General features: G+C 36.5%; 1 protein-coding gene across 2 annotated transcripts in view; it reads right to left on the reverse strand.

Moving 5' to 3' along the window:
- Positions 1 to 24,899, reverse strand: part of HPSE2 (heparanase 2 (inactive)) — a 740,027-nt gene that overhangs the window by 219,829 nt on the left and 495,299 nt on the right. For both annotated transcript variants that reach the window (XM_047826468.1, XM_047826467.1), the window contains one exon: positions 17,513 to 17,684. In XM_047826468.1, coding sequence (XP_047682424.1) covers positions 17,513 to 17,684 — 172 coding nt within the window. The remainder of the gene's footprint in view (positions 1 to 17,512; positions 17,685 to 24,899) is intronic.

The following is a 24,899-nucleotide window of genomic DNA, read 5'->3' on the forward strand; positions in this document are numbered from 1 at the left end:
TCTTAATTTACATATAAAATAAACATAATAAAAAATAACACTAACATTTATAGTGATTTATCATTATAAGATGTTTTTTAGCTTCTTGTAGATAAAATTTCACATAGCCTCGAAACCACCTGGTATGTAGTGAATATTTCTGATTTATGGTGCAGAAGGCTGAATCTGGTAGAGGTTATGTGACTTGCTCAAATTCATAGAGCTAGTGTGGACTAAACCCAGGTTCTCTGACTCCAAGCCCTACCCTCTTTCAAGGATTCTATGCTGCCTCCAAGCTGTTTTCACTGAGGCCAAGAAGTACAGTAGAACTCTAAGATGCAAAATAAATAAATAAATAAAAAATAATAAGTTGAATTCTTGCCTTGAGAAAATACTAGCAATTTACCTTCTTTGCTTGTTGGCTTCCTCTCAGACTTGAGCATTTCATGCCTATTTGTAAGAGAATATGATGAAGCAGGTATCAAAAGTGACTGACCAGGGGCTTCTGCCATACTACAACCACCCTAAAGCCAAGAAGAAAGACCCAGAGACCATCAGCTATCAGAGTTTCTGTTGCTGTACTACTCGTACAAACTAATTGCTGTGGGACAGCAAGTCAAGGGAGCAGTTAGCTCTACCTTCTGTGGTGTTATAAGAGAGATAAACATTGAGAAAAGCTTTACACTGCACATGATACTGAATATGGCATTGAAAGAAGGTAGGATTTTGCCATGAAGAGCAGGCCAGACATAAGAACAGCCTGAGCAAAGCAAGGTAGAAGCAAGGTGGTGTGTTCTCAGGAGTCCAACATGACTGGATGTTAGAAGACAGGTAAGGGAATGCCAGGAAGTCAGGCTGGTCAGGTCACTAGCTGCTAGCCTATGACGCTAACAAGTCTGGTCTCTCCCCCTTAACAACTAGGTACAAGTCCAGCTCCTATTTATCTTTGTAGGACTAGTACCCAACATAACATTGCAAAATACAGCTGGCTCTTTCTTCACGTATATTTGTTGGATTTATCCTGTGTCTAAACAAATAAGGGAGTATCAGGATCAGATTTGAGTTTCAGGAAGATCACTCTGGCTATGGTAAATGTGAAAGGTACTGCTGTGGACAAACAGGAAGGAGATGACTGCAGAGAGATGGGAGGCTTGGAATGTAAGAATGAAAAAAGACCCACTGAGTAACACTGATGGAGCACTCAAGAAGTTGATGGGCAACCCAGGAACAGACTTTTGATGCTGATGTTGGTGAATGTATTCCAATTCTCTTGAATATGCCTCAAAGAACTGGAAGTAAATAGTCATTGATGATAACAGCTATGCATTCACAAGAAAATTAGGAGGAAAAAAAAATCATCAATGCCCTGCTTGGCTAAAAGGGTCTGGGCTGGGTAGGCAATTAGGAAGACACCTGGGGTGCCTGGGTGGATCAGTGGGTTAAGTGTCCAACTTTGCCTCAGGGCTTGATCTCCTGGCTCTGGAGTTTGAGCCCACATTGGGCTCTGTGCTGACAGCTCAGAGCCTGGAGCCTGCTTCAGATTCTGTCTCTGCCCCTCACCTGCTCGCACTCTGTTTCTCTCTCTCTCTCTGCCCCTCACCTGCTCGCACTCTGTTTCTCTCTCTCTCTCTCTCTCTCAAAAAAAAAATAAATAAATAAATACAAAAATTAAAAAATAAGAACTCATCTAATTTGGTGTCTTAAAAGTTGGAAACTTGTTCTTCATGATACTATAATCTGGAGATCCTCATATGTATTGGATAGTTTGTTCTGCTATAGGTTGATAATTAAGTCCTTAAGTAACTTTCCATTATTAAAAGTAGCAGTATAAAAAGAGTGGGAAAACTAGAGTTAGGAACATTCAAAGTAAGGTTAATATTCTCCCCCCACAACCTACCTCATATTCCTCAAAGAAAATCTATAAAATCTATAATTAAATATAAAATATATTGGACCCTTATATAGAATATTATAGTTTACAGAGAAATATTTTTAAATTGAATAAAGGAAAAGACCTACCATGATCCTGGATAGGAAAATCAATTATCCTTCCTAAACTAATTTATGGGTTTAATGAAATTCTAATAAAAAAACCCAGCAGATATTTTTGAAACTTTGCAAAATCATTCTAACATTCATCTCGAGGAAGCCAAGAATATTCTTTAAAAATGGAATAATGAAGGGACATTTATTTGATCTACCATATAATAAAATATACCATAAACCTCACAATTATTAAAACATTCCTAGGAATTAGAAAGGAGATCTTAGGAACTAATAAAGAGATTAGGAATTAGTAAGGAGACCTATGGAACAGAACAATTTTTTTAAGTTATACATATGAATTTATTACATGGAAAAGAATTTTAGTATATGAAAAACTGAAGCATTTTTTTAATGATGCTATGTGATTTGTGGCTATTTGGGGGAAAAAATTAAAGTCAGATCCTCACTTAAGATCATATTTTGTATAAGAAATCAAAATAGTAAAATATGGTTTAGTTTCATTATATTTAAAGAATATTTCAATTACAATGTAATATTTAGAAACAAACGATATTATTATCTTTAGTAGTATATTGAAGCAATAGAAAAGCTGTTTTAGCTAACTTTGAGGAAATGCCATTATTAAATATGTATTCACATGAAAATTGCTATAAACTACGTTCTTCCTTTTTCCCTCCTAGCCAAATGATGAAACCAACTTCAAACATATGGAAGCATTTCTACACTCATTCTGAGGAGCAAAAATCTAATTCACAAATAATGTCAAACAAAATATGCATTTCCAAATACTACTAAGATGACCAAACATACCCTTATTTTTTGAAAAGTATAAAAAATTTATCTCAAATGAGGGAAATGTTCTGTTTTCAGAAGTCTTTGATACATATTTTTAAAACTAAAATACAAAAAACAACCACAGAAATAACACATAAAGGAAATTAATTAGACAAAACCCCAAGGAATAGACATTACTGAGTCTGGGGGCTTCCCCCCACCCCCATGCTCCTTCCCTGGAAATTAGGGCTCTCTGTAACTACCCTATATCTGTATCATTTCTATACTTTGTTTTTATATCTATATTGGCACTGTGGAAGGCAACAAGTCCAAAAAGATCATCATTTTCTTTGTTCAAATTTAACATTGATGGATTCTTCTGCTCTCTAGTTCTGCGTGTTTCTTAGAAACTAGCCCAAACCACATAAATGAGTGACTTCAACACAGCTGCAGAATGCTCAGCAATGGTAATATTAGAGGTGGAATAACATGCACACAGACTAGTGCTGTCAGGAGTGAAATACCACTGGGAAAGTGAAATTCCGTTTAGTGTCTGGTATTATCCAAGGATTTTCAGCCATCTACTTCCATTCTAATCCCTAGATTTAGGTCTATGAATGTATAAGTAAAAGATGACCCAGGATGTGAATAACAAAAGGGGAAGATCTTGGTTTTCCAAAGTTGGATGTCTCCACACCTGAATTATGAAGACAGAAATCCTGGATGATTATCTCAGAGAACAAGAGATGTCTGCCCTCATGCTGACACCTAGTTGTGCAAAGGATAAGAGAGGGAAAGGGCAAGGACTTATATCAAAGGAAATTGGCCAGTGCCAGGCAGACCTTTCAGTATTGGGAGGATCTTTCCCATTGGAGCCAATCTGCTGCTATGGAAAAGAACAAAATATCCCCTTTCATTGTGAGAGTTCCTTTCCTCCCCCAAGAGATCCCAAATCTGGGAGAATTTCTTTCCTTTGTTATCCACCTGCACATATGACGTATCTGAAATATTGTTGAGCCTTCTCTCCCAGGGCATATCACAGCTCTCTCTTATAATAAGGCACATCTTTACTCATGGTCTTTGGGGTTTGATTTCTACTTTTGGACCACAGAATGCAACCCTAAAAACTGGATTCTGAATTTTGCTCCCAGGAAGGAGGATAAATCCTTCACAGGGAACTGGATGTCTAAAATAGGTACAAACTTCAATATGACTGTGGCAGTCTGATCTTTTTTCCCTTGTCCACAAAGAGAACTTTGGTTATGTAACTAGCATGAATAAGCTATGACAGCCATTCTGCACAAAGCCTAGGAAAAACCTGTGAGAAAATTATTCATCTTGAGTTACAGCAAACCAGGCATCTTCTATTTGGTCCAAAGCCACTTACTTTTCCATAGCTAATTATATATTGAGCTATATATACTAGGCACTGCATAGAACAAATGATATATTAATACATCTCTTTCTCTTTCTGTTTCTTTCTCTTTCCCTCCCTCCCTCCTTCTTCCTTTTTCTCCCTCACTTCCCTTTTTCTCCCCACTCCTATTTACATATAATATTACATGGACAGTAAGCTGATAAATAGCATGGCTATATGTTCATTGACTTTAATAACTAGTGCAACTCTCTATTTAGGCTTCCCTTCTGGCTTATAATTCCTTCAATTTGACAGATTTATAGAGCTTTTAATATACAGGAACTTGAGATGGATGAGATTCTTCAACCAATCTTTCTTGCCAATAAAAGTCACATCCATGAGGTTTAATTTAAGGGCAAACTTGAATGAAAAAAAGGAAAAAAAAGTTGGCTATCATTTATTGATTAACAGGCGTTTGGTAAGTGGTTTACATAATGTACAGCCTTGTAAGTTTTGTATTATCACTTTCATTTTATAGATGAGGAAACTGTGCTCCAGATCACCCAGGTAATAAGTTGCAGAGCTGAGATTCAAACCTAGTTCTGAGTCTAAAGCCCTTGTTTTAACCATGCAGAGATAGCAAACTTGTGATGTGTATAGTGCTGCCCCTTTTTCTGAGCCCATGGAAGATATTGGTAATAGATCTCAATACTGTCTCACTAATCTGACAATTGACCTAAGAATCCTTCTCAAGACATGTTGCCAGGCACTCTTACCTGGAACTGGCCCCCAGGATGAAGCCTATTTGCTGCTAATGGGGAGTTAAAAGGAGGGAGGCTATAGGACCATGTTTGGAACAAAATGGAGGCAGATGTGAGATAATAATATATAAGGGCAAAATAAGCTTGCTTGATTAAAATGAAGGCAACTGGCAGTGGACTGGGGGATGATGAGAGAAGATGCTGAAACAGATCTGGAAGGCTATGGTTGGAGCTGGAAGGTGCTGGTTAGGGGAGTGTTATTACAGACACATCTTGACTGTCTAAAATGTTGCTAAGGAAGTCATAAAGGCTTGGATTCAAGCAAAGAAGGCCTGATATGATTTGCCCTGGCTGTGGAGCCTGGTGGGAAGAAGGAAAAATGCATCAAGATGTCATGATAAATTTCACATGTAAAACTAAACTTTCCAAAAGCTCAAGCCTTGGTATGAAGCTGAGTCCAGAAGAGTGAACAGTGTTGAACTAAGGTGGGAAAGGATTCTATTTTTTCTAGTATGCTAAATCATGTGGCTCTATTAAAAAATGAAGATTCAAGAAAAAAGTACCATAGAGTAGAAAGACCACAGGCCCAAGGAGTCAGACAGATATCTGATTTAAGACTTGGCTCCATAGCTTATGAGCCATGTGGCCTTGGGCATGTTGTTTAATCTCCCTAAACCATTTCAAATGGAAGGTAACAGCACCTATTTCTCAAATGCCTTGTGACGATTAACAAGATAATATGAAGGAACAAGGGTACTGCCCGGTATACTGTTGACACTCAATAAATGTGAGTTTGGTAAATAATTTAACATCTGTGCACCTCCATTCCTTTATCTGTAAAACAAAGATATTAAAACTCATTCTCCTATACTAAAAGGTAGTGATTCTCATGGTTTGGTGTGCAAAGGATGCCTTGGAGTTGCTGTTCAAAATCCTATCTAGGTCCCATCACCCAACATTCTGGTTTGGTAGGTATGCACTGGAACTTAAGAAACATGCAGCATTTTAAAGAAACTCTCTAGGTGCTTCTAATGCAGCAGGACTATAGGGCATACCTTTGACAAATTCTGATCTTAGTAGCACCTGTTAGGGTAGGCCATTCTTGGAAGAGAAAGTAGAGTTCTAAGGGACAGTAGAAGAAGAAAAAAATGAGAAAAGAAATGGAAAAAAAGGAAGTGAAGAAGAATATTTTCCAAGACCATCTGTGTCAAATTTAAGTCTATGTCCCAGGACTCTAGCCTCCTTCTTCAATGTTTTTTCTAATCCCCATCTGACTTCTCTGACTCTGGAGGAAGAGAAAAACATCCCTCATCATAATGGCAATAATTGATAGCCTTGGGCTTAGGGAAGGAATTGGGTTGTTTCTCTAATCAGGAAAGAAGTCCTTTCCAGAAAAAAAAATAAAAGAAAGAAAGTTTAGTAGTAGTAGTCGCTAACACAATGCTTAGCTAGGGAGCAGACCCTTGCAGTAGCCAATGCTTCCTTGTTAATGAGTACTGAACAGCTGCTGGGGGCCTTTCCTCTCTAGAGGCAGAGGTAGAAACTCTCTTCTTAGGAACTAAGAGGAATAAATTGTTCTCTCCTCTTGTAGTTTGGTCAAGTCATATAACTCTTTCACAGTTGAAATAAAACAGAACAATTATTAGGAATAACATTGTAATAATTACCCTGTACACCAAATTGTCCCCAGCTGTGCATCTTCCCACTCCAAATGAGAATGTGGTGGTTTCTATGCAGGAGGTGGAGCTGTGATCACCCTCATTATCCTGACATGTTTTTGTAACTAATCTTTCTCGTTTCCATCTCAACTCAATTCTCTAAACTTCTAGGAAAGCTACATAAAGTTATATGCAAATAAAACAGGAAAAAAACCTACCTTTCCATCCTTGAAATATACCTATTCTTAACAATTATGGCTGATATTCCTTTTGGTGTCAATTGCGCCAAGAACTTTAAATTCATTATTTCATTTAACTCTGCAATAAACCTAAGAAATAGGCTCAGTAGATTGAGCGTCTGACTCTTGGTTTTGGCTCAGGTCATGATTCCAGGGTCATGGAATCAAGTCCCACATCGGGCTCTGCACAGAGCATGGAGCCTGCTTAAGATCCCCCCCCTCTCTCTCTGCCCTCTCCCCAACTTTCTCTCTCTCTCTCTCAAATAAATTCAAAAATAAAACAAAAACAAAAACAAAATAAAGAGTAGGTAATTTAATTAGTCCCATTTTATAGAGGAGAAGATTGAGGTTTTATAGACCTTAAACAATTCCTCAAGATGACCTAATGAGTCACTAACCTGGGTGTCATCTAGTTCCAAAGTGCATGCTCTTCACCATCCTGCTATTTTTTCCCTAATCCTACTCACCATAGTAGAAAACAGACTGTTGTTTCAATGTCTTTATGGAGAAAGGGACCCATGAAGTAAAAAACATGCATACAGCTCACAAAAGTCATAATGGGACCCCAGTAATACGGACACAGAGAGGTTTTCATCTTTACCTATAGAGCCTTCATTACTATCTATGCTTGAAGTGTTAAGTGGAGTCCATAAATCAGCATTAGGCTTAGTAGAAGAATTTGACACAACTCAAGATAGAAATTCTGGACATAAAAAGGCAATTTTTCTGTTTCTGGTTTGTAGACCATTGAGCATATAGCATAGATCATGTGGTCTGCTGTGATGGAGAAGGCCATTATTTGCTGCCTAATTCTCTTCTGCTTTTATCCTTGTTGCCCACATTAGAATGCTTTCCACAGCTCTTTGGGCTGCCATGGGAGCTAAAGGACCTGTCTAGCTTTCTTTTCTAGCATAGATTCAGGTTAGAATATTCCACTAGCTACTCTGTAGATGTTAGGATAACTGCCATTTTCATTTATTCAACAAATTGGAGCACCTGCTATGCATTAGGCTTTTTGCCAGCACTACACACACATTGGTAAATACAACAGACATACTTCCCATCCTCATAATGGGAGTTTGTAATCTTTAACCAACAAATAAACATAAAATAAATATGTAGTTTTAAACTATGATAAATGCCATAAAGAAAACCAACAGAGTATGCTGATAGAGAATTACTTAGCTAAATTACACAAGAAAGGTCTTTGATAGATGAGGAGAAACCAGCCATGTGGCAAGCAGAGAGAACACTCTAGAAAGAAGAGCACTTGTGAAAGCCCTCAAATAAAGAGAAGCTTAGCACATACAAAGCCAGTGAGGCTTGAGTGAAGTAAGAAAAAGGGAAAGATGGAGAAAATAAGAATGAAGAGCTAGGAAGCAGCCAGAATGTTCATTATAGAGCCTTGTCAGATGTGATAAGGAGATTAAATTTTATTCTAAGAGCAATGACAAGTCATTAAAGAGTCTTTAGCAAGAGACTTACATTATGCGAATTATATGTTTGTAAAAGATTTTCTGACAACTGAGTGGTGAATAGATTGGAGAGGAAAAGAATGGAAGCAAGCACACTGATAACTAGACTATTAAAGTGGTCCACGTTCTGAATTCTCCAAATAGTAATTCTTTTGTTATTGTCTGCTCTACTGCCATCCCTCACCTAAATCAGGGTTCACTTTCCCAGTCAGTGTAGTCCAAAGACGTTAGTGTACACGAGTCTCTCAAGATGGTCTCTTAAAATAAGACTCTGATCAAATAAGTTTAAGAAATTTTGTGTACTACTGCTAGGAATTTAGCCAAGGGATACGGGAGTACTGATGCATAGGGGCACTTGTACCCCAATGTTTATAGCAGCACTCTCAACAATAGCCAAATTATGGAAAGAGCCTAAATGTCCATCAACTGATGAATGGATAAAGAAATTGTGGTTTATATACACAATGGAGTACTACATGGCAATGAGAAAGAACGAAATATGGCCCTTTGTAGCAACGTGGATGGAACTGGAGAGTGTGATGCTAAGTGAAATAAGCCATACAGAGAAAGACAGATACCATATGGTTTCACTCTCATGTGGATCCTGAGAAACTTAACAGAAACCCATGGGGGAGGGGAAGGAAAAAAAAAAAAAGAAGTTAGAGTGGAAGAGAGCCAAAGCATAAGAGACTCTTAAAAACTGAGAACAAACTGAGGGTTGATGGGGGGTGGGAGGGAGGGGAGGGTGGGTGATGGGTATTGAGGAGGGCACCTTTTGGGATGAGCACTGGGTGCTGTATGGAAACCAATTTGACAATAAACTTCATATATTGAAAAAAAATCATTAAAAAAAAACCTAGGGTATATGTCTTCTGGATAATTCATGGAATTTGTAGATTCAATTGTGGTTAGTGGAGATTTCTGAAATTTCTACATCCATTGACAATAAAAATTCTTCCTGAATCTAAAAAAAAAAAAAAAAGAAAGAAATTTTGCGTGCTAAATCCCCTTCTTGGAGATTCAGGATGTAAACTAATGTATTAAAGGTGTTGGGAAGTGTATACACAAAAATATATTTGTGTATCCCAGTATTTCTCAAACTTACTTGGGCATGGAATGTTTTATTATCCCCTCCCCCAACATAATGTTAATATCCTACAAAAAGTGATATTCACCAGAACATATTTAAGGAAATGCTTCCTTAAATCCTTCTAACCAAGAGTTAACTCAATGTTCTTGGTTTACTGAGACCCCATTTCTCCACCTCCTTATTTATTATTTCAGTGGCTTACACAATATTTTCTGACTCCATATATATTATCTGAGATCAGCCCTTGTATGATTTATTTCTTCTCTCCACTTCCATCATCTATTTTCTGTCACTTGTTCCTTTACTTTTACATTATAAAAGTTATAAAATTTTCCTTCTTTTCTGTAACCACAATTTTCTTCTTTTTTTCTGTATCTGGATCTTCTATAAGACAGCTTGAGTATCCTGAAATGATCCTCTAAACAGTAATATTTTATCTCAAATTTTCTATCTCTAATGCTCTGCATACGGGAGATTTTCTTGATTTTATCCTCCACTTCTTTAAAAGAATTCTTTTTAAAACCTTTTTGAAGATATGATTCAATAGAAATTTATTTAAGTGTACTCTTTAAGTATACAACTCAATAAGTTATATTTATAGAATTATACATAATCTAATTCTAGACTATTTAATTCCAAAAAGAAACTCCATACTTATGAGTAGTCACTCTCCATTTTCCCACAAGCTCCACCAGCCCTACCCAACCACTAATCTATTTTTATAACTATAGATTGCCTATTCTGGTCATTCCATATAAAGGAAATCATACAATGTAGGGCCTTTTGTGACTGGCGTCTTTCGGTTAGCAGTGTCTTCAAGGTTTATCCATGTTGTAACATATATTGGTATTTCATTTCTTTCTATTGTCCAATAATATTCCAGTGTAGAGATATGCCACTTTTCATTTATGCATTCATCAGTTATGGGTATTTTGTTTTTTTATGCCTTTTGGCTATTATGAATAATGCCACTATGAATATTTGTATACATGTTTTTATGAACACACATTTTGTTTCTCTTGGGTATATACCTAGGAGTGGAATTGCTGAATCATAATGGTAACTCTGTGTTTAAACTTTTGAGTAATTGCCAGACTATTTTCTGAAGCAGTTACACCATATTACATTCCTACCAGCAGTGTATGAGGGTTCCAGTTTCTCCACATCTCCAATTTGTATTCTTTTTCTTTTCTCCAATATTTATTCTTGTATGTCTTTTTAATTTTGGCCATCCCAGGGGATATGAAGTGTTATCTCATTGTGATTTTGATTTGTATTTCCCTAAATGACAAATGATATTAAGCATCCACTCATGTGCTTACTGGCCATCTGTATAACTTCGTTGGAGAAATGTCTGTCCAAGTCCCTTTTGCTCATCTTTAAAATAGGCTATTTGCCTTTTTATTGCTAATTTGTAAGAGTACTTTATATAAATCTTGGATACAGGTCACTTATCAGTTACGTGAGTTGCAAATATTTTCTCCCATTCTGTGTGTTTACATTTTTGATAGTGTCATTTGATGCACAAAACTTAATTTTGATGAGGTCCAATTAATCAATGTTTTCTTTTATCACTTATCTTTTTAGTGTTGTAGCCAAGAAATCACTGTCTAACCTTTATTGGATTTAATTTCAGCAATTATGTTTAGTTTCAAAAGACATCTTTTTGTTCTGATGGTACTTTTTTCACAGAAATGTGTTTTTACTCTTTAAGTACAATAGCTTCCTATATCTTTATGAGGATACTAATTAGAGGTTTTTATTTTTTAAATTCTGGTCTTGAATTATGATTCTTCCTGGGTTTGTTTGTTTGCTTGTTTGTTTATTGGGTTTTCTCCTTCATGCTACTGGTTTCGCTTGTAAATTTCTTTAATGTTTATGTAGTTTTGGGAGACATAGAGAGAGACAGCACAAACGGGGAGGGGCAGAGGAGAGAGAGGGTGACACAGAACCTGAAGCAGGTTCCAGGTTCTGGGCTGTCAGCACAGAGCCCGACACAGGGCTCGAACTCACAAGCTGTGAGATCATGACCTGAGCCAAAGTTGGACACTAAACTGAATGAGCCACCCAGATGCCCCTCTACTGGTTTTGTTCTCATGTCTTGTGGTCTTTGGCTGTCTATTCATATTTAAAAGTTGGGGACTAAGTAAATTCTTCTGGTAGCATGAACAGATTTTTCTCAGCTGTTGAATATTTGGGCTTTTTAGGTAAGTCTCTCCTTTCACTGGGATCTCTATTTTATGGGCAGAACTTGTTCACCACACATTTCACTTTAGAGGGGGAGTACAGTAGGGCATAGACAGCTTTTGGGCTAGGGTATCCTGTAGTGATTTATCTTAGTGTTTTACTATGCAGGAATAACTCTATCTTAGCAATACTAGCTCATCCCTAGGTTATCCTTTCAATTTCTTTGGTGAAGGGATTTGCTTGGAGATGATAGATTGAGTTGTCTTTGCTCTATATTGGCAGGTTAGGAGACTTAAAATAATGGAAGGGAGAGATGAACTGTAAGTGTAGTTCCACTGCAGACAGAATTTAATATAAACCCCTTGGCTTGGTCCTCTTTTCTCACTCCAAACCCTCCTGACTCTCAGCCTTCTGCTAGATGGATTGGCTATCTTTCCCAGAGCCCATGTTGTCTGGGTTGCCACTTCCTCATTCTGCTTAATCTGTCAACAGGCTTCCATCTGTTTACTGTCTTATAGAAATCTATCAAAAATCTCTCATCAGCTTCTGATCCCTTTTTTGTGTGTTTGTTATTATGAACTTTTTTTTAAAATCAATTTTTAATAGGAGTTGGGATGGTGGTTCCAGAAAGAAATGCAGCTTGTCCTCAGATCACTATCCTGAACGTGAAGCACACCCAATAATTTTAAAGCCATCTTTTATTTCTCTAGAGATAGTATTTCCTGAATATGAATGTGTGTTCCTCTTGGTATAACTTCCTTTTGAAAGGCTCCCTTTTCTGCATGTGATGGCCCTTTAAAGAGATGTTAACTTCCAAAAGGATGAATTCATCCTTTATTAATTCTCTCATCCCTACCTTGCTGAGATACCCATCAATAAATCATGTCTACCTTAACTTCTCTCCATCTCTTCGGCCATTACCTTAACCCAATCTACCATGGTCTTGTAGTGAAACAGTCTTCATGCTGAGCTCTTCTGATCCCTTACTTTTGTATCTTGAAATCTATTTGGCACAAAGAATGCAGTAGATGTCACTGCTCTTACAAAAACTCTGTAATGGGGCACCTGGACGGCTCAGTTGGTTAAGCATCTGACTTTGGAAAAGGTCATGATCTTGTGGCTTGTGGGCTCGTGCCCCATGTCAAGCTCTGTGCTGACAGCTCAGACCCTGGAGCCTGCTTTGGATTTTGTGTCTCCCTCTCTTTCTACCCCTCCCCCGCTCATGCTCTGTCTCCCTCTGTCTCTCAAAAATAAATAAAAACGTCAAAAAAATTTTAAAAAACCTCTGTAATGATTTTTCATTGCTCATAGAATAAAATATACAACTTTTTTTCCATGGTATACACAGCCCAGTAATGATCTGGTCCTGGCCTATCTACCATTCTTCTTTTTCTCACTATACTGTCCATCTTTCTATTCCTCAAATGTCTTATCCTTATTTCTGATTCAGGTCATTGACAAACATGACCTAGAACCTCTATTTAGAACTTTCTTCCCTCTACTCTGAACATTTGGCTCCCATTCATTCTTTTGTTCTTGGTTTAAATAAATTATTCTTCAGATAAGTCTTTTCTGATCACCTTGTCTAAATAGACCCTCAACCCCACTCATCTTGATCATTTCCTTCACAGAATTACACACATTTTGTAATAATTTATTTTCTTATTTACTGTGGCTCTCTTGCTAAGCTCCAAGAGGGTAAGAAACACTTTGACTTTTTTCTTCAATATATACTCAGCACTTAAGCAAGGATCAAATACAAAGTAGGTGTTCAATATATGTTGAGGAGGGAATTTAGTAGTCATCTCACTAGGATTTAAAAGCCTCAAAAAGAGCCTCAATAAACACTATTTCACTGAATATCTGCTTTTCTTCACACTGCCACATTAACCAAAAATAGATTAGGTCCTTACTCTGTAGCAGTTACAGCAACAAACTCCAACTTTGTTAAACTTTGTAAGTTAAAAGAGCTGGGAAATTAAAACATTAGAAAGCCTAGATGAAAATTAAATAGTAACTTTATCCTAAATGAATAAGGGAATAAACAGCAAAGGCTATCAACAAGAAAGTAGACAAGAACAATTATAATAAAAATAAACTTCTGAAAAAACAAAAACATGTTTCAAAGTAACAAGAAAAGCAATAGATTCAGATAACATTATCATTATATAGATGTTGCATACAAGTTTACTAAAGAGAAACAGGAAACTGATATAACCCTAAAGAACAATTCTTACACTTTAGATACAAATCACTGACTTAAAAAAGGCCAGTTCACCAATGAGGAAATGGAAATAATAAAACAAGCATTTTATGAACTATTTCTCATATTCCAGGCAATATGTTAGTCCCTGAAGAAACATGAGACTTCATGTTTCTATCGCTGTACTAGTGAAGTTATATCCTAACTGAGAAGATATTCCTGTTTAGTCCTGTAACTACCTAAGAAAAAAAGCTTAAAACTTGTTATGTAAAGCTAAAGCTAATGATTATGATTTATATAAATCACTATAATTTATTTAAATTACTATACAATGATTTACAATGCTTCACAATCACATTTATGCATACTGCTTTTAGATCAATGAATTTAGAACCAGCTGTTGAATAAGTCAACATTCATTCAATAAGCATTTATAAGACACCTACTGTATTCATAGGTTCTGAGTCTAAATGAGTAAAATATAGACCATGTCCTGATCCTAGTCCACAGTCTATTAGGGAAGGCAGATATATAAATAAATAATTTATCATCAATTTGATAAGTGCTAGAGAAAAAAATTAAAAATGCTATTATAAAGACAGAGGCGGTGGTAAGAAATTCTGCCTGAGGATGTCAGAGAAGACCTATTGGAAAGAAGAAAAATGAGAGTAGAGAGTGATATTCCAAAGAAAATTACACAAACTAAAAAGGGGCATAGGTATACTTTGATGTAGTTAAGGGCAGATTGTGCACAGGGGGTATAGCTGATTCCTAGCTGCAAAGTGAGGCAGGCACTAGACCCTACAGGCCAGGGGTGCATGTGAAAGTGTTTGGATTTCAAGCAAGAGTGATTTGACCACATGCTGTATTAAAGAAGAGAAAACTACTCAGAACAAATATATGGAGAAATAATTAGAGTCTGAGACTACATATAGAAAAACCATTTAAGAGAAAGAATGATAAGGTTTAAAATAAAAATGAGAAGAAGCTGGGATATGAGTGATACTAAGAAGTCAGAAATAACAGAAATTAATAACTAACTAATGGAGTATGTGAACAAAAGAGAGGAATGAATGTAAAATGGCTTCCTGGTCTGCACCTCGGGCAAATGGTTACGGTGTCATTAACCAAACGTGGGATAGCAGGAAAGGAGACAACCTAAGGATTTGGAAAATGTTCAGTTCTTTTCATAGTTAACAGAATTCTAATTTAAACAGCCATGTGGCACAGTCTTGCATTAATTAAAATAGAGTAAATTAATAAAAATGACTACAGTCATTGCTGTGGGGTATTGGGGAAAAAGATATACTAATACACTGCTGCCCTACAACCTGGTGAAGTCATTCTGAAAAGAAATTTGGCAACAAATATGAAAGCCATAAAAATTATCATATACTTTGACCCAGAAACACAACTTTTTGGAATATAGCCCAAGGATATAATTCAAAAGAAATAAAAAACCTATTTGTATAAAGATGTTTATAGCTGTGCTATATATTACAGACAAAAACTGGAAACAACCCAAATGCCCAGCAGTGAGGGAATGTTTAAGCAGACTTTGGTACATTAATGCAATGGAATATTTCATTGCTATTAAGAATGACAAATATGAAAACTATGTAGAAATAATAAAAGGGCAACATAAAGCAATGAATAAAAAATGCAGAACTCAAAATGATGCATATAGAATGATCATAACTATGTAAAACTATATCGGTATAACCAGGAGGATTGGAAAAGAGCTGGTAATTTAGAGTGCTGACATTTTTGTTATTGTTGGTTGAGTTGCTGGGAATGTTTATGTGTTTCAAGTTATAATTCACTGTATTTTTATTACATACACATTAATAAAGATAAATTTCCATTTTTTCTGGCATATAAAATTTTTAAAAGTTCTTATCAGTACCTTTCCTTTTCCCTAAATGACTTTCTCTATTCTCTGGAGTCCTATTAGTTTTTGGATGTATGGGGAAGTGGACTCCATATTCCGTGACCTCCTAACTCAGTTAAATCCCAGCCTTTATAATCATTCATAGCACCATGTTCCTCTCCTTGTTATTGTCTTAATTTTAAGATCAGCTAATTAATCTCCATGTCTTCCTTAACATACTGTATACTCCATGAAGGCAGAGAAAGTATCTGTTTTTGTTTATGATTACATTCCTAGTTCTGAACATAACACCCAGAACATAGCAGTTACTCAAGGAACGTTTGCAGGATGAGTGAATTGACCCTGTAGGCCATGTTAGTGAAAAGGCATTTCAGTACCATGAAATACATTGATGAAATCATTACGGAAAAAGGACAATCCAAAAGAATAACTACATGGATTAAAACGATAGTTACACACCTTGCTTTATTATATATTATGAACTATGAATAAAGTTCTATACATGTGATTCTTATTCCTCAATTGTAATACATAAAATGAAATCAACCTATTTCCATCACAACCCCCCCCCCCCACACACACAGAGTAATTTTAAAGTTCAGTGAAAGTATGCAAAAGGAAACCAGGAGCTGAATTTGTGGGTAGGAGCCAAAATCATGAAATTGTTGTGTAAGAAAAAGGGGAAGTTGCTCTTGAGAGACAAGGGGAGAAAAGAGAAGGTTGGGGAAAGGAGAGCTGAAGTAAGGACTTAGGGATTCTTTGTAAAAAGGAAAGTGCCTAAAATTAAATTTCAGGTTATTAATGTTGTTACACTGTAAATCTGTATGCTTTCTCAAACCTTCAATAATGTCTGCTATGTTAATTACCTTAGATCAAGACTAGGGCACCACAAAAGGAGGAGAGAGAGTTCTAAGAGCCATTAAGTCACAAGGGCCAACCTGGAGGTTAGCCAAAGGTTTCTCTCCTCAGATAATCTCTCTTTGTATTCATATGGCATTTATCTAACCTCATTTAGAATGTGCACTTCACTGGAAAATGTCTTACTCATCTTTGAATTCTCAGGAATAACCATATTCATCCCAGAGTATGACAGGATGGCACATAACAGGTAGGTCTTGGTGCATACTCTGTGTTCCGGGGGAACTTCTGACTCTCCCCACTTCATAGTTCCCACCCTTCCTGCTCAAGTCACATCTCCACTTTGGGTCTTGGATTCAACATACAGCCTTCCTCTTCTTCAGCCTTCCTCATACCATTCCCTCAGACATTCCCTTTGACCCTATATAACTGGACCTAACCTGCATGGGTTCAATTGGGCCTGGCCCACCAGCAAGACTGGGCATAGTGCCTCATCCATAACCAATGCTTAAAATGATTATTAGATTCAGTCAAAGTAATCACATGGTAGCAATTCTCTAGAATACCTACTAATGAGTCTATCAGTTAAGTAGTGCTTGAATCTACAAGTAGTAATAGTGATTCTCAAATTTTTAATCCAGCTCCAACGGCCAGGGTTATGATAAGGTTTACTTTCTATAAGAGGTCACAAGAATACAGTAATAGTATTTTGACTTTTTAAAAATATAAAATGCTATCAAATGCTTTAATATTAAATGTGTTTTTTAAAACAATGTAATCCCTTCCAACCTGCCCAAGAGATTGTGATACCCTTCCCCAGTCCCACCACCTCCTGCTGACTGTGGAAGGCCTGGAGAGATGAGAAGTTCTTCCGCTGTTTGATGGAGAATCATTAATTTAGAGTTGGGGAAGTCACTATGGAAAAAGTCTCTCCATCTTTCTTAAGACTACAAGTAACCAGGAAAAATACAAATACATTAATCCATTAAACTTATGAATAGTGTCATACGAACTGCTAAAAAATATGACCTACCCATCTAGGAGGGCGATGACGTTCTTCCTGGGCCGCCCAATATTAGGGCCATACAAGCTGGCTCTGGAGTAAATCCGGATGGGCTGCAACAGGCTCTTCAGCTGGATGTAATCCTTTCCCAACTGGCTGCCATTTACTGCCCGGCCATGCATAGTTCGATAGTTATTTGGCTCTAGATTAAAAGCAGACATGCAAGTCAGAGTTGAGAAGGGTAAGGCTCTGCCAACCCTTTCCTGTCCACATATCTCTCTGCTTTTTTCTTAACAATGTGAATAAAATAGCCAAAAAGAGGGTGTGAACTAGTTTAACTCGAGGAACCATCATAACAAAAAGTCAAGTGCTATTTTACCATTCTCCTCATTTTCAAATGAATCTTTCAAAAGATCTCCTACTCCACAAAAGAGAGGCCATACTGATTTTGGGTGATACTTTATAATGAATTATAATGAATAATACTGGGTTGAATATTGTCTCCCAAAGTTCATGTCCACCTGTAACTTCAGAACGTGACCTTATTTGGAAATAGGGTCTTTGAAGATGTAGTTAAGATGAGGCCATATGGGATCAGGGTGTACCCTAAATCAAGTGACTGGTGTCTTTATAAAAGAAAGGAGAGGGAGGTTCAGGTACACAGACATACTGGGAAGAGGGCCATGTGTCGACAGAGGCAAAGACTGGAGGGATGATGTTATGCCAAAGATCGCTGGTAGCTACCAGAAGCTAAGAGCAAGGCATAGAGTAGATTCTCCCATAGAGCCTCCAGAAGGAATCAGCCCTGGCAATGCTCTGATTTTGGGCTTCTGGTTCCTTGAACTGTGAGAGACTAAATTTCTGCTGTTTTACACCACTGAGTTTGTGGTAATTTGTCATGACAGGCTTAGGAAACTGATATAAATGGTAAGAAAGCAAGGCTTTATAAAGATGGTCATTGTACCAAAAAGAAAAATCTTGGGGTGTCCGGGGGGCTCAGTCAGTTAAGCATCCGACTTCGGCTCAGGTCATGATCTCACAGTTCATGCATTTAAGCCCCACATCAGGCTCTGTGCTGACAGCTCGGAGCCTGGAGTCTGCTTCAGATTCTGTGTCTCCTTCTCTCTCTGCCCCTCCCTTGCTTGCACTCTGTCTCTCTCTGTCTCTCAAAAATAAACAAATGGTTAATAAAAAAAAAAAAGAAAGCAAAAGAAAAATCTTAATTTTCAATAATAACAAAGTGGCTGGGTTAAACAATTTAGAGTACAACATCCTCCCTCAGTTTCTATTAACTTGGTGTTCTAAAAGGGCATAGGAAAATCCTAAAAACCAGCAGCTCCACTGCTGGAAAGAGCTAACTTGATTTGGAATGAAGCACATGCCCCAGGTAAGGCTAACACCTTGGTTACCTACAAGTTTTGATACTGGTAGGGTCAAGAAATTGACCAGCAGACTTGCAAGAAATTTAACAGGGAAATTTTGGGAATAGGACAGTCACAGTGGGCCTTGATAAGCCCACACATACCCTTTGTAGTCTGGAAAGCTGTGTGTGCTCAGTAGACTGGAGAGGGCACTAACTATCCATGTACTGACAGATGAATGTGAAACCTAGCACACTCATAAAGGAGACATAACAAAGCATGTCAAAAAGGAAAAGTCAGTGAGAATTGTAAACTGTTTAAATTTGGAATGTGTTCCCCAAATCACACACAGATCCACTGGCAAAGGTTAGAAGTCTTACTGGCTTAAGGTAAGCACAACCTCTAATCAATCATTGTCTCACTATTAAGCTATGATGACTCAGGGGCAATCTTTAGGAAGCTGGCCTAGACAATGATTAAAAAATAGAAAAACAAGATATATCAACAGCTATAAAATGCAAAAGAGACAGATGCTACACTATTAGTCCAGGTAAGTTACTAAACAAACAAATAAAAAAGAAACAACAGAAACAACCTCTGAGATGGAGGATTTGGAATCTAGAGTTGTTCCAACATATTATTTAAAATGTATAGTTTTCAACAACAACAAAAATTACAGCATGCAAAGAGATAGGATAGAGGGATCCATAAAGAAGAAGAAAAAAGTAGTCAATGGAAACTGTCTCCTAAGGGAGAAGGACTTCAAAACTACTACCATAAATATGTTCATAGAACTAACAGGAACAATACAAAATTAAAGGAAAGTATGATTGTATCGACTAATCAAATATAAATGAAGAGAGATATTATAAAAATGATCAAATGAAAATCTGGGACCTGAAATAACTCTTCACATACAGAGGAACACAATGAAATTATCAGCTGAATTTTTACCAGAAATAATGGAGGTCAGAAGACTGTAGAATGACATATTCAAAATGCTGAAAGAAAAAAAAATTGGCCAAGAATTCTATATGTAGCAATCTATCCTTCAGAACTGAAAGCAAAATTTACATCTTAAAGATTTTTTTTAAGTTTATTTATTTTGAAGTGCAGAGCCTGATGGGGTGCTCAAACTCACAAACCACGAGATCATGACCTGAGCAAAAATCAAGAGTCAGATGCCTAACTGACTAAGCCATCAGGTGTTACAAAATTTAGACCTTAACCAGAAAAACAAAGAACAGAACTTGTGAGAAAATCTGCCTTACAAGAAATAAGAAAGGAAGTCTTTTAGGTTGAAAGGAAATGATACTAGATGGTGACTCAAAACCACACAAAGAAATATAGAACACTAGTAATGGCAATTACATAGAAAATATAAAAGATAGTTGAAAATATCCATTACTCTCCTTTTTTTAAGTTTATTTAATTTTGACAGAGAGAGAGAGAGAGAGAGAGAGAGAGAGAGAGAGAGAGTCCATGGGGCTCAAATCCATGGACCGGGAGATCGTGACCTGAGCCAAAGTCAGACACTTAACCAACTGAGCCATTCAGGCACCCCTCCATTACTCTTTTTTAATGAATTTGAATAATAGTTGCATAAAAACAAAAATTATAAAACTGTGTTGTTGGGCTTATGACATATGAAAATGTAATGTTTATAATAATAATGGCTACAAAACAGAGAGAAATGGAGCTCTATTGGAGTAAATTTTCTATAGCTAAGTGGAATTAAGTTAGAATTACTCTAAAATAGATTGTAATGAATTCAGATATATTACAATAAGGAATTACTAGGAAAATAAGTAAAACAAAATAAAAACAAAGAAATTAAAGTGGTACATTATACAATATCTCTTCTGCATAAAAAGGCAGTACAGGATGGCACAAAAACAGACACTCAGATCAATGGAACAGAATAGAGAACCCAGAAATGGACCCACAAACATATGGCCAACTAATCTTTGACAAAGCAGGAAGGAATAGTCAGTGGAATGGAATAAAGACAGTCTCTTCAGCAAATGGTGCTGGGAAAACTGAACAGTGACAAGCAGAAAAATGAATCTGTATCACTTTCTTACACCATACCCAAAAATAAACTCAAAATGGATGAAAGACCTAAATGTAAGAAGGAAACCATCAAAATCCTAGAGGAGAAAGCAGGCAAAAACCTCTTTGACCCTGGCCGCAGCAACTTTTTATTCAACACATCTCCTGAGGCAAGGGAAACAAAAGCAAAAATGAACTACTGGGACTTCATCAAAATTAAAAGCTTCTGCACAGTGAAGGAAACAATCAGGAAAACTAAAAGGCAGCCGACGGAATGGGAAAAGATATTTGCAAATGACATATCAGATAAAGGGTCAGTATCCAAAATCTATAAAGAACTTATCAAACTCAACACCTAAAAAACAAATAATCCAGTGGAAGAAATGGGCAAAAGACATGAATAGGCACTTCTCCAAAGAAGACATCCAGATGGCCAACTGACACATGAAAAAATGCTCAACATCACTCATCATCAGGGAAATACAAATCAAAACCACAATGAGATACCACCTCACACCTGTAAGAATGGCTAACATTAACAACTCAGGCAACAACAGATGTTGGCGAGGATGCAGAGAAAGAGGATCTCTTCTGCACTGCTGGTGGGAATGCAAACTGGTGCAGCCATTCTGGAAAACAGTATGGAGGTTCCTCAAAAAGTTAAAAGTAGAACTACCCTATGACCCATCAGTTGCACTACTAGGTATTTATTCAAGGGATACAGGTATGCTTTTTTGAAGGGAAACATGCACCCCAATGTTGATAGCAACACTATCAACAATAGCCACAGTATGGAAAGAGCCCAAATGTCCATCAATGGATGAATGGATAAAAAATATGTGGCATATATATACAATGGAGTATCACTCGGCAATCAAAAAGAATGAAATCTTGCCATTTGCAACTATGTGGATGGAACTAGAGGGTATTATGCTGAGCAAAATTAGTCAGAGAAAGACAAACATCATATGACTTCACTCATATGAGGACTTTAAGATACAAAACAGGAAAATAAGGGAAGGGAAGCAAAAACAGGGAGGGTGACAAAACAGACTCTTAAATATGGAGAACAAACAGAGGACTACTGGAGGGGTTGTGGGAGGGGGGTATGCTAAATGGTTAAGGTCATTAAGGAATCTTACTCCTGAAATCATTGTTGCACTATATGCTAAATTGGATGTAAATTAAAAATAATAAATTAAATAAAATGGTAAAAAATAAAGGCAGTACAGGATAAACAGAGGAACAAAAAATGAAATAAATGGAAAACAGCAAGATGGCAGATATAAATTCAATATTAACAATTACATTAAATGTAAATGGATTGAACACTCCAATTAAAAGCAGAAATTGTCAGGATGAATAAGAAAACTAAGATCCAACTAAACAGACATACTTTAAAGTAAAAGATACAAATAGGTTGAAAGTAAAAGGATGAAAAAAGATATACCATGCAAACAGTAACCATAAGAGAGCTGGAATGACAATACTAATATCAGACAAAATAGACTTTAAGACAACAGTGTTACTAGACATAATGTGGGGCGTTTTATAATGATAAAAGTGTTAATTTGTCAGGAAGATATAACAATTATAAACATATAAATACCAAAAACAGAACACCAAAATATATGAAACAAAATTAAATAGAAAAATAGAAAATCCAACAATAATAGGAGACTTCAATATGGTATTCTTAGTTATCAGTAGAACAACTAGGCAGAAAATTAGCATTGATATAGGAAACTTAAATAACACTATCAGCCAACTTGACCTTATTGATATCCTTAGAACACTCCACTCAACAGTAGGATACCCATTCTTTTTTTAGTGTATATAGAACATCCTTCATGATAGACCATATGGTAAGCCATCAAACAAGTCTCATATATTTAAAAGGATTAAATCATATAATGTATGTGCCCTTCTCACAACAGAATTAAACTAGAATTCAACAACAGAAAGAAATTTGAGACATCTATAAATATTTGGAAGTTAAATAATCCATGAGTCAAAGAAGAAAGTGGAATTAGAAAATATTTTTAATGAAATGAAAATAAAAATATAGTATGTAAAAGCACATGGGATGGCACCAAATGCACAATCCATGAAAGAAATAATTGATTAATTAGACTTGATTAAAATTAAAAGTATTTGCTCTGCAAAAGACAATTTTATGAGAATGAGAAGACAAGCCACAAATTGGGAGAAAATACTTGCAAAAGACACATCTGATAAAGGACTGTTATCTAAAATATACAAAGAACTCTTAAAAATTAGCAAAAAAGAAACAAATGACCCAATTTAAAAATGGGACATAGACTTCAACAGACACCTCACCAAAGGAGATATACAAATGGCAAATAAAAAATGTGAAAAGATAAAAACAATATGAAAAGATGCTCCACATATGTCATCAGGGAAATGCAAATTAAAACAACAATTCAATACAACTCTATACTATTAGAATGACCAAAAATTGTTAACACTGACAGCACCAAGAACTATGTCGAATGTGAAGCAACAGGAATGCTCAGTCATTGCTGGCAGAAATGACAATTGATATGGTCATTTTGGAAGAGTTTGGTGGTTTCTTATAAAACAAAACATACTCTTACTATATGATGCAGCAATTGTGCTCCCTGTTATTTGCCCAAAAGAGCTGAAAATTTATGTTTTTACTTTTGGCTATGCATGGATTTATGGCAGCTGTATTCATGCTGTATTCATGCCACAACTTGGAGGCACTGAAGATTTTCTTCCATAGGTGAATGGATACATAAAATGTGGTACCTCTACACAATGGAATATTATTTAGTACTAAACAGAAATGAGGTAGCAAGCCATGGAAGAATCTTAAATGCATAACATTAAGTGAAATAAGCCAACCTGAAAAGGCTACATAGTGTATAATTCCAACTATATGACATTCTAGGAGAAACAAAATTAGGGAGAGAGTAAAAAGATCAGTGGTTGACAAAGGTTGAGGACAGGAGGAAGGGATATATAGATGGACCATAGAGGATTTTTAGGGCAGTAAAAATATTTTGTATGACACAATAGTGCTGGATATGTCATTGAACATTTGCCCAAATCCATAGTATGTTCATACTAAAGTAAACCATAATGTAAACTATAGACTCAGGATGATTATGATGTATCACTGTAGGTTCACCAATTGTAAAAAGTGAACCACTCTGGTGGGGGATGTTGATAGTGGGGTAGGCTATGCATATGTGGAAGCAGGGAATATAAGGGAAATCTCTACTTTCTTTTCAATTTTGCTGTGAACCTAAAGCTGCTCTAAAAAAAAGGTGTTTTAAAAAAAAATAGAGAGCCACAATGAGATATTAGGGATGCACAGACAGAGAGAAGGCCATATGAGAACACAGAAGTTACCCATCTGCAAACAAAGAAGAGAAGCCTCAAAAGAAACCAGGTCTGCTGATACCTAGATTCTGGACTTTGGGCTTCCAGAACAGTAAGAAAATAAATTCCTGTTGTTTAGGAGATAAAAAGACTCCTATATTAGAAAAAAAGAAATATCTCAAATTAGTAATCTAAGCTTCTATCTTAAGAAAGCAGGAAGAGACAACTAAACCCAAAACAAGAAGAAGGACTGAAATAATAAAAATTAGAGTGGAAATCAATGACATAAAAAAATAGAGAAAATCAATAAAAGCAAAGGTTGGTTTTTTGAAAAGATCAACAAAACTGACATACCTTTAGTTGGACTAATCAAGAAAAAAGAGAGAAGTCACAGAGTATCAAAATTAGGAATGAATGGGGCGCCTGGGTGGCGCAGTCGGTTAAGTGTCCGACTTCAGCCAGGTCACGATCTCGCGGTCTGTGAGTTCGAGCCCCGCATCAGGCTCTGGGCTAATGGCTCAGAGCCTGGAGCCTGTTTCCGATTCTGTGTCTCCCCCTCTCTCTGCCCCTCCCCCGTTCATGCTCTGTCTCTCTCTGTCCCAAAAATAAATAAATGTTGGAAAAAAAAAAAAAAC

Source organism: Prionailurus viverrinus, chromosome D2 (assembly GCF_022837055.1).
Source record: "Prionailurus viverrinus isolate Anna chromosome D2, UM_Priviv_1.0, whole genome shotgun sequence".
NCBI classification, from domain to species: domain Eukaryota; kingdom Metazoa; phylum Chordata; class Mammalia; order Carnivora; family Felidae; genus Prionailurus; species Prionailurus viverrinus.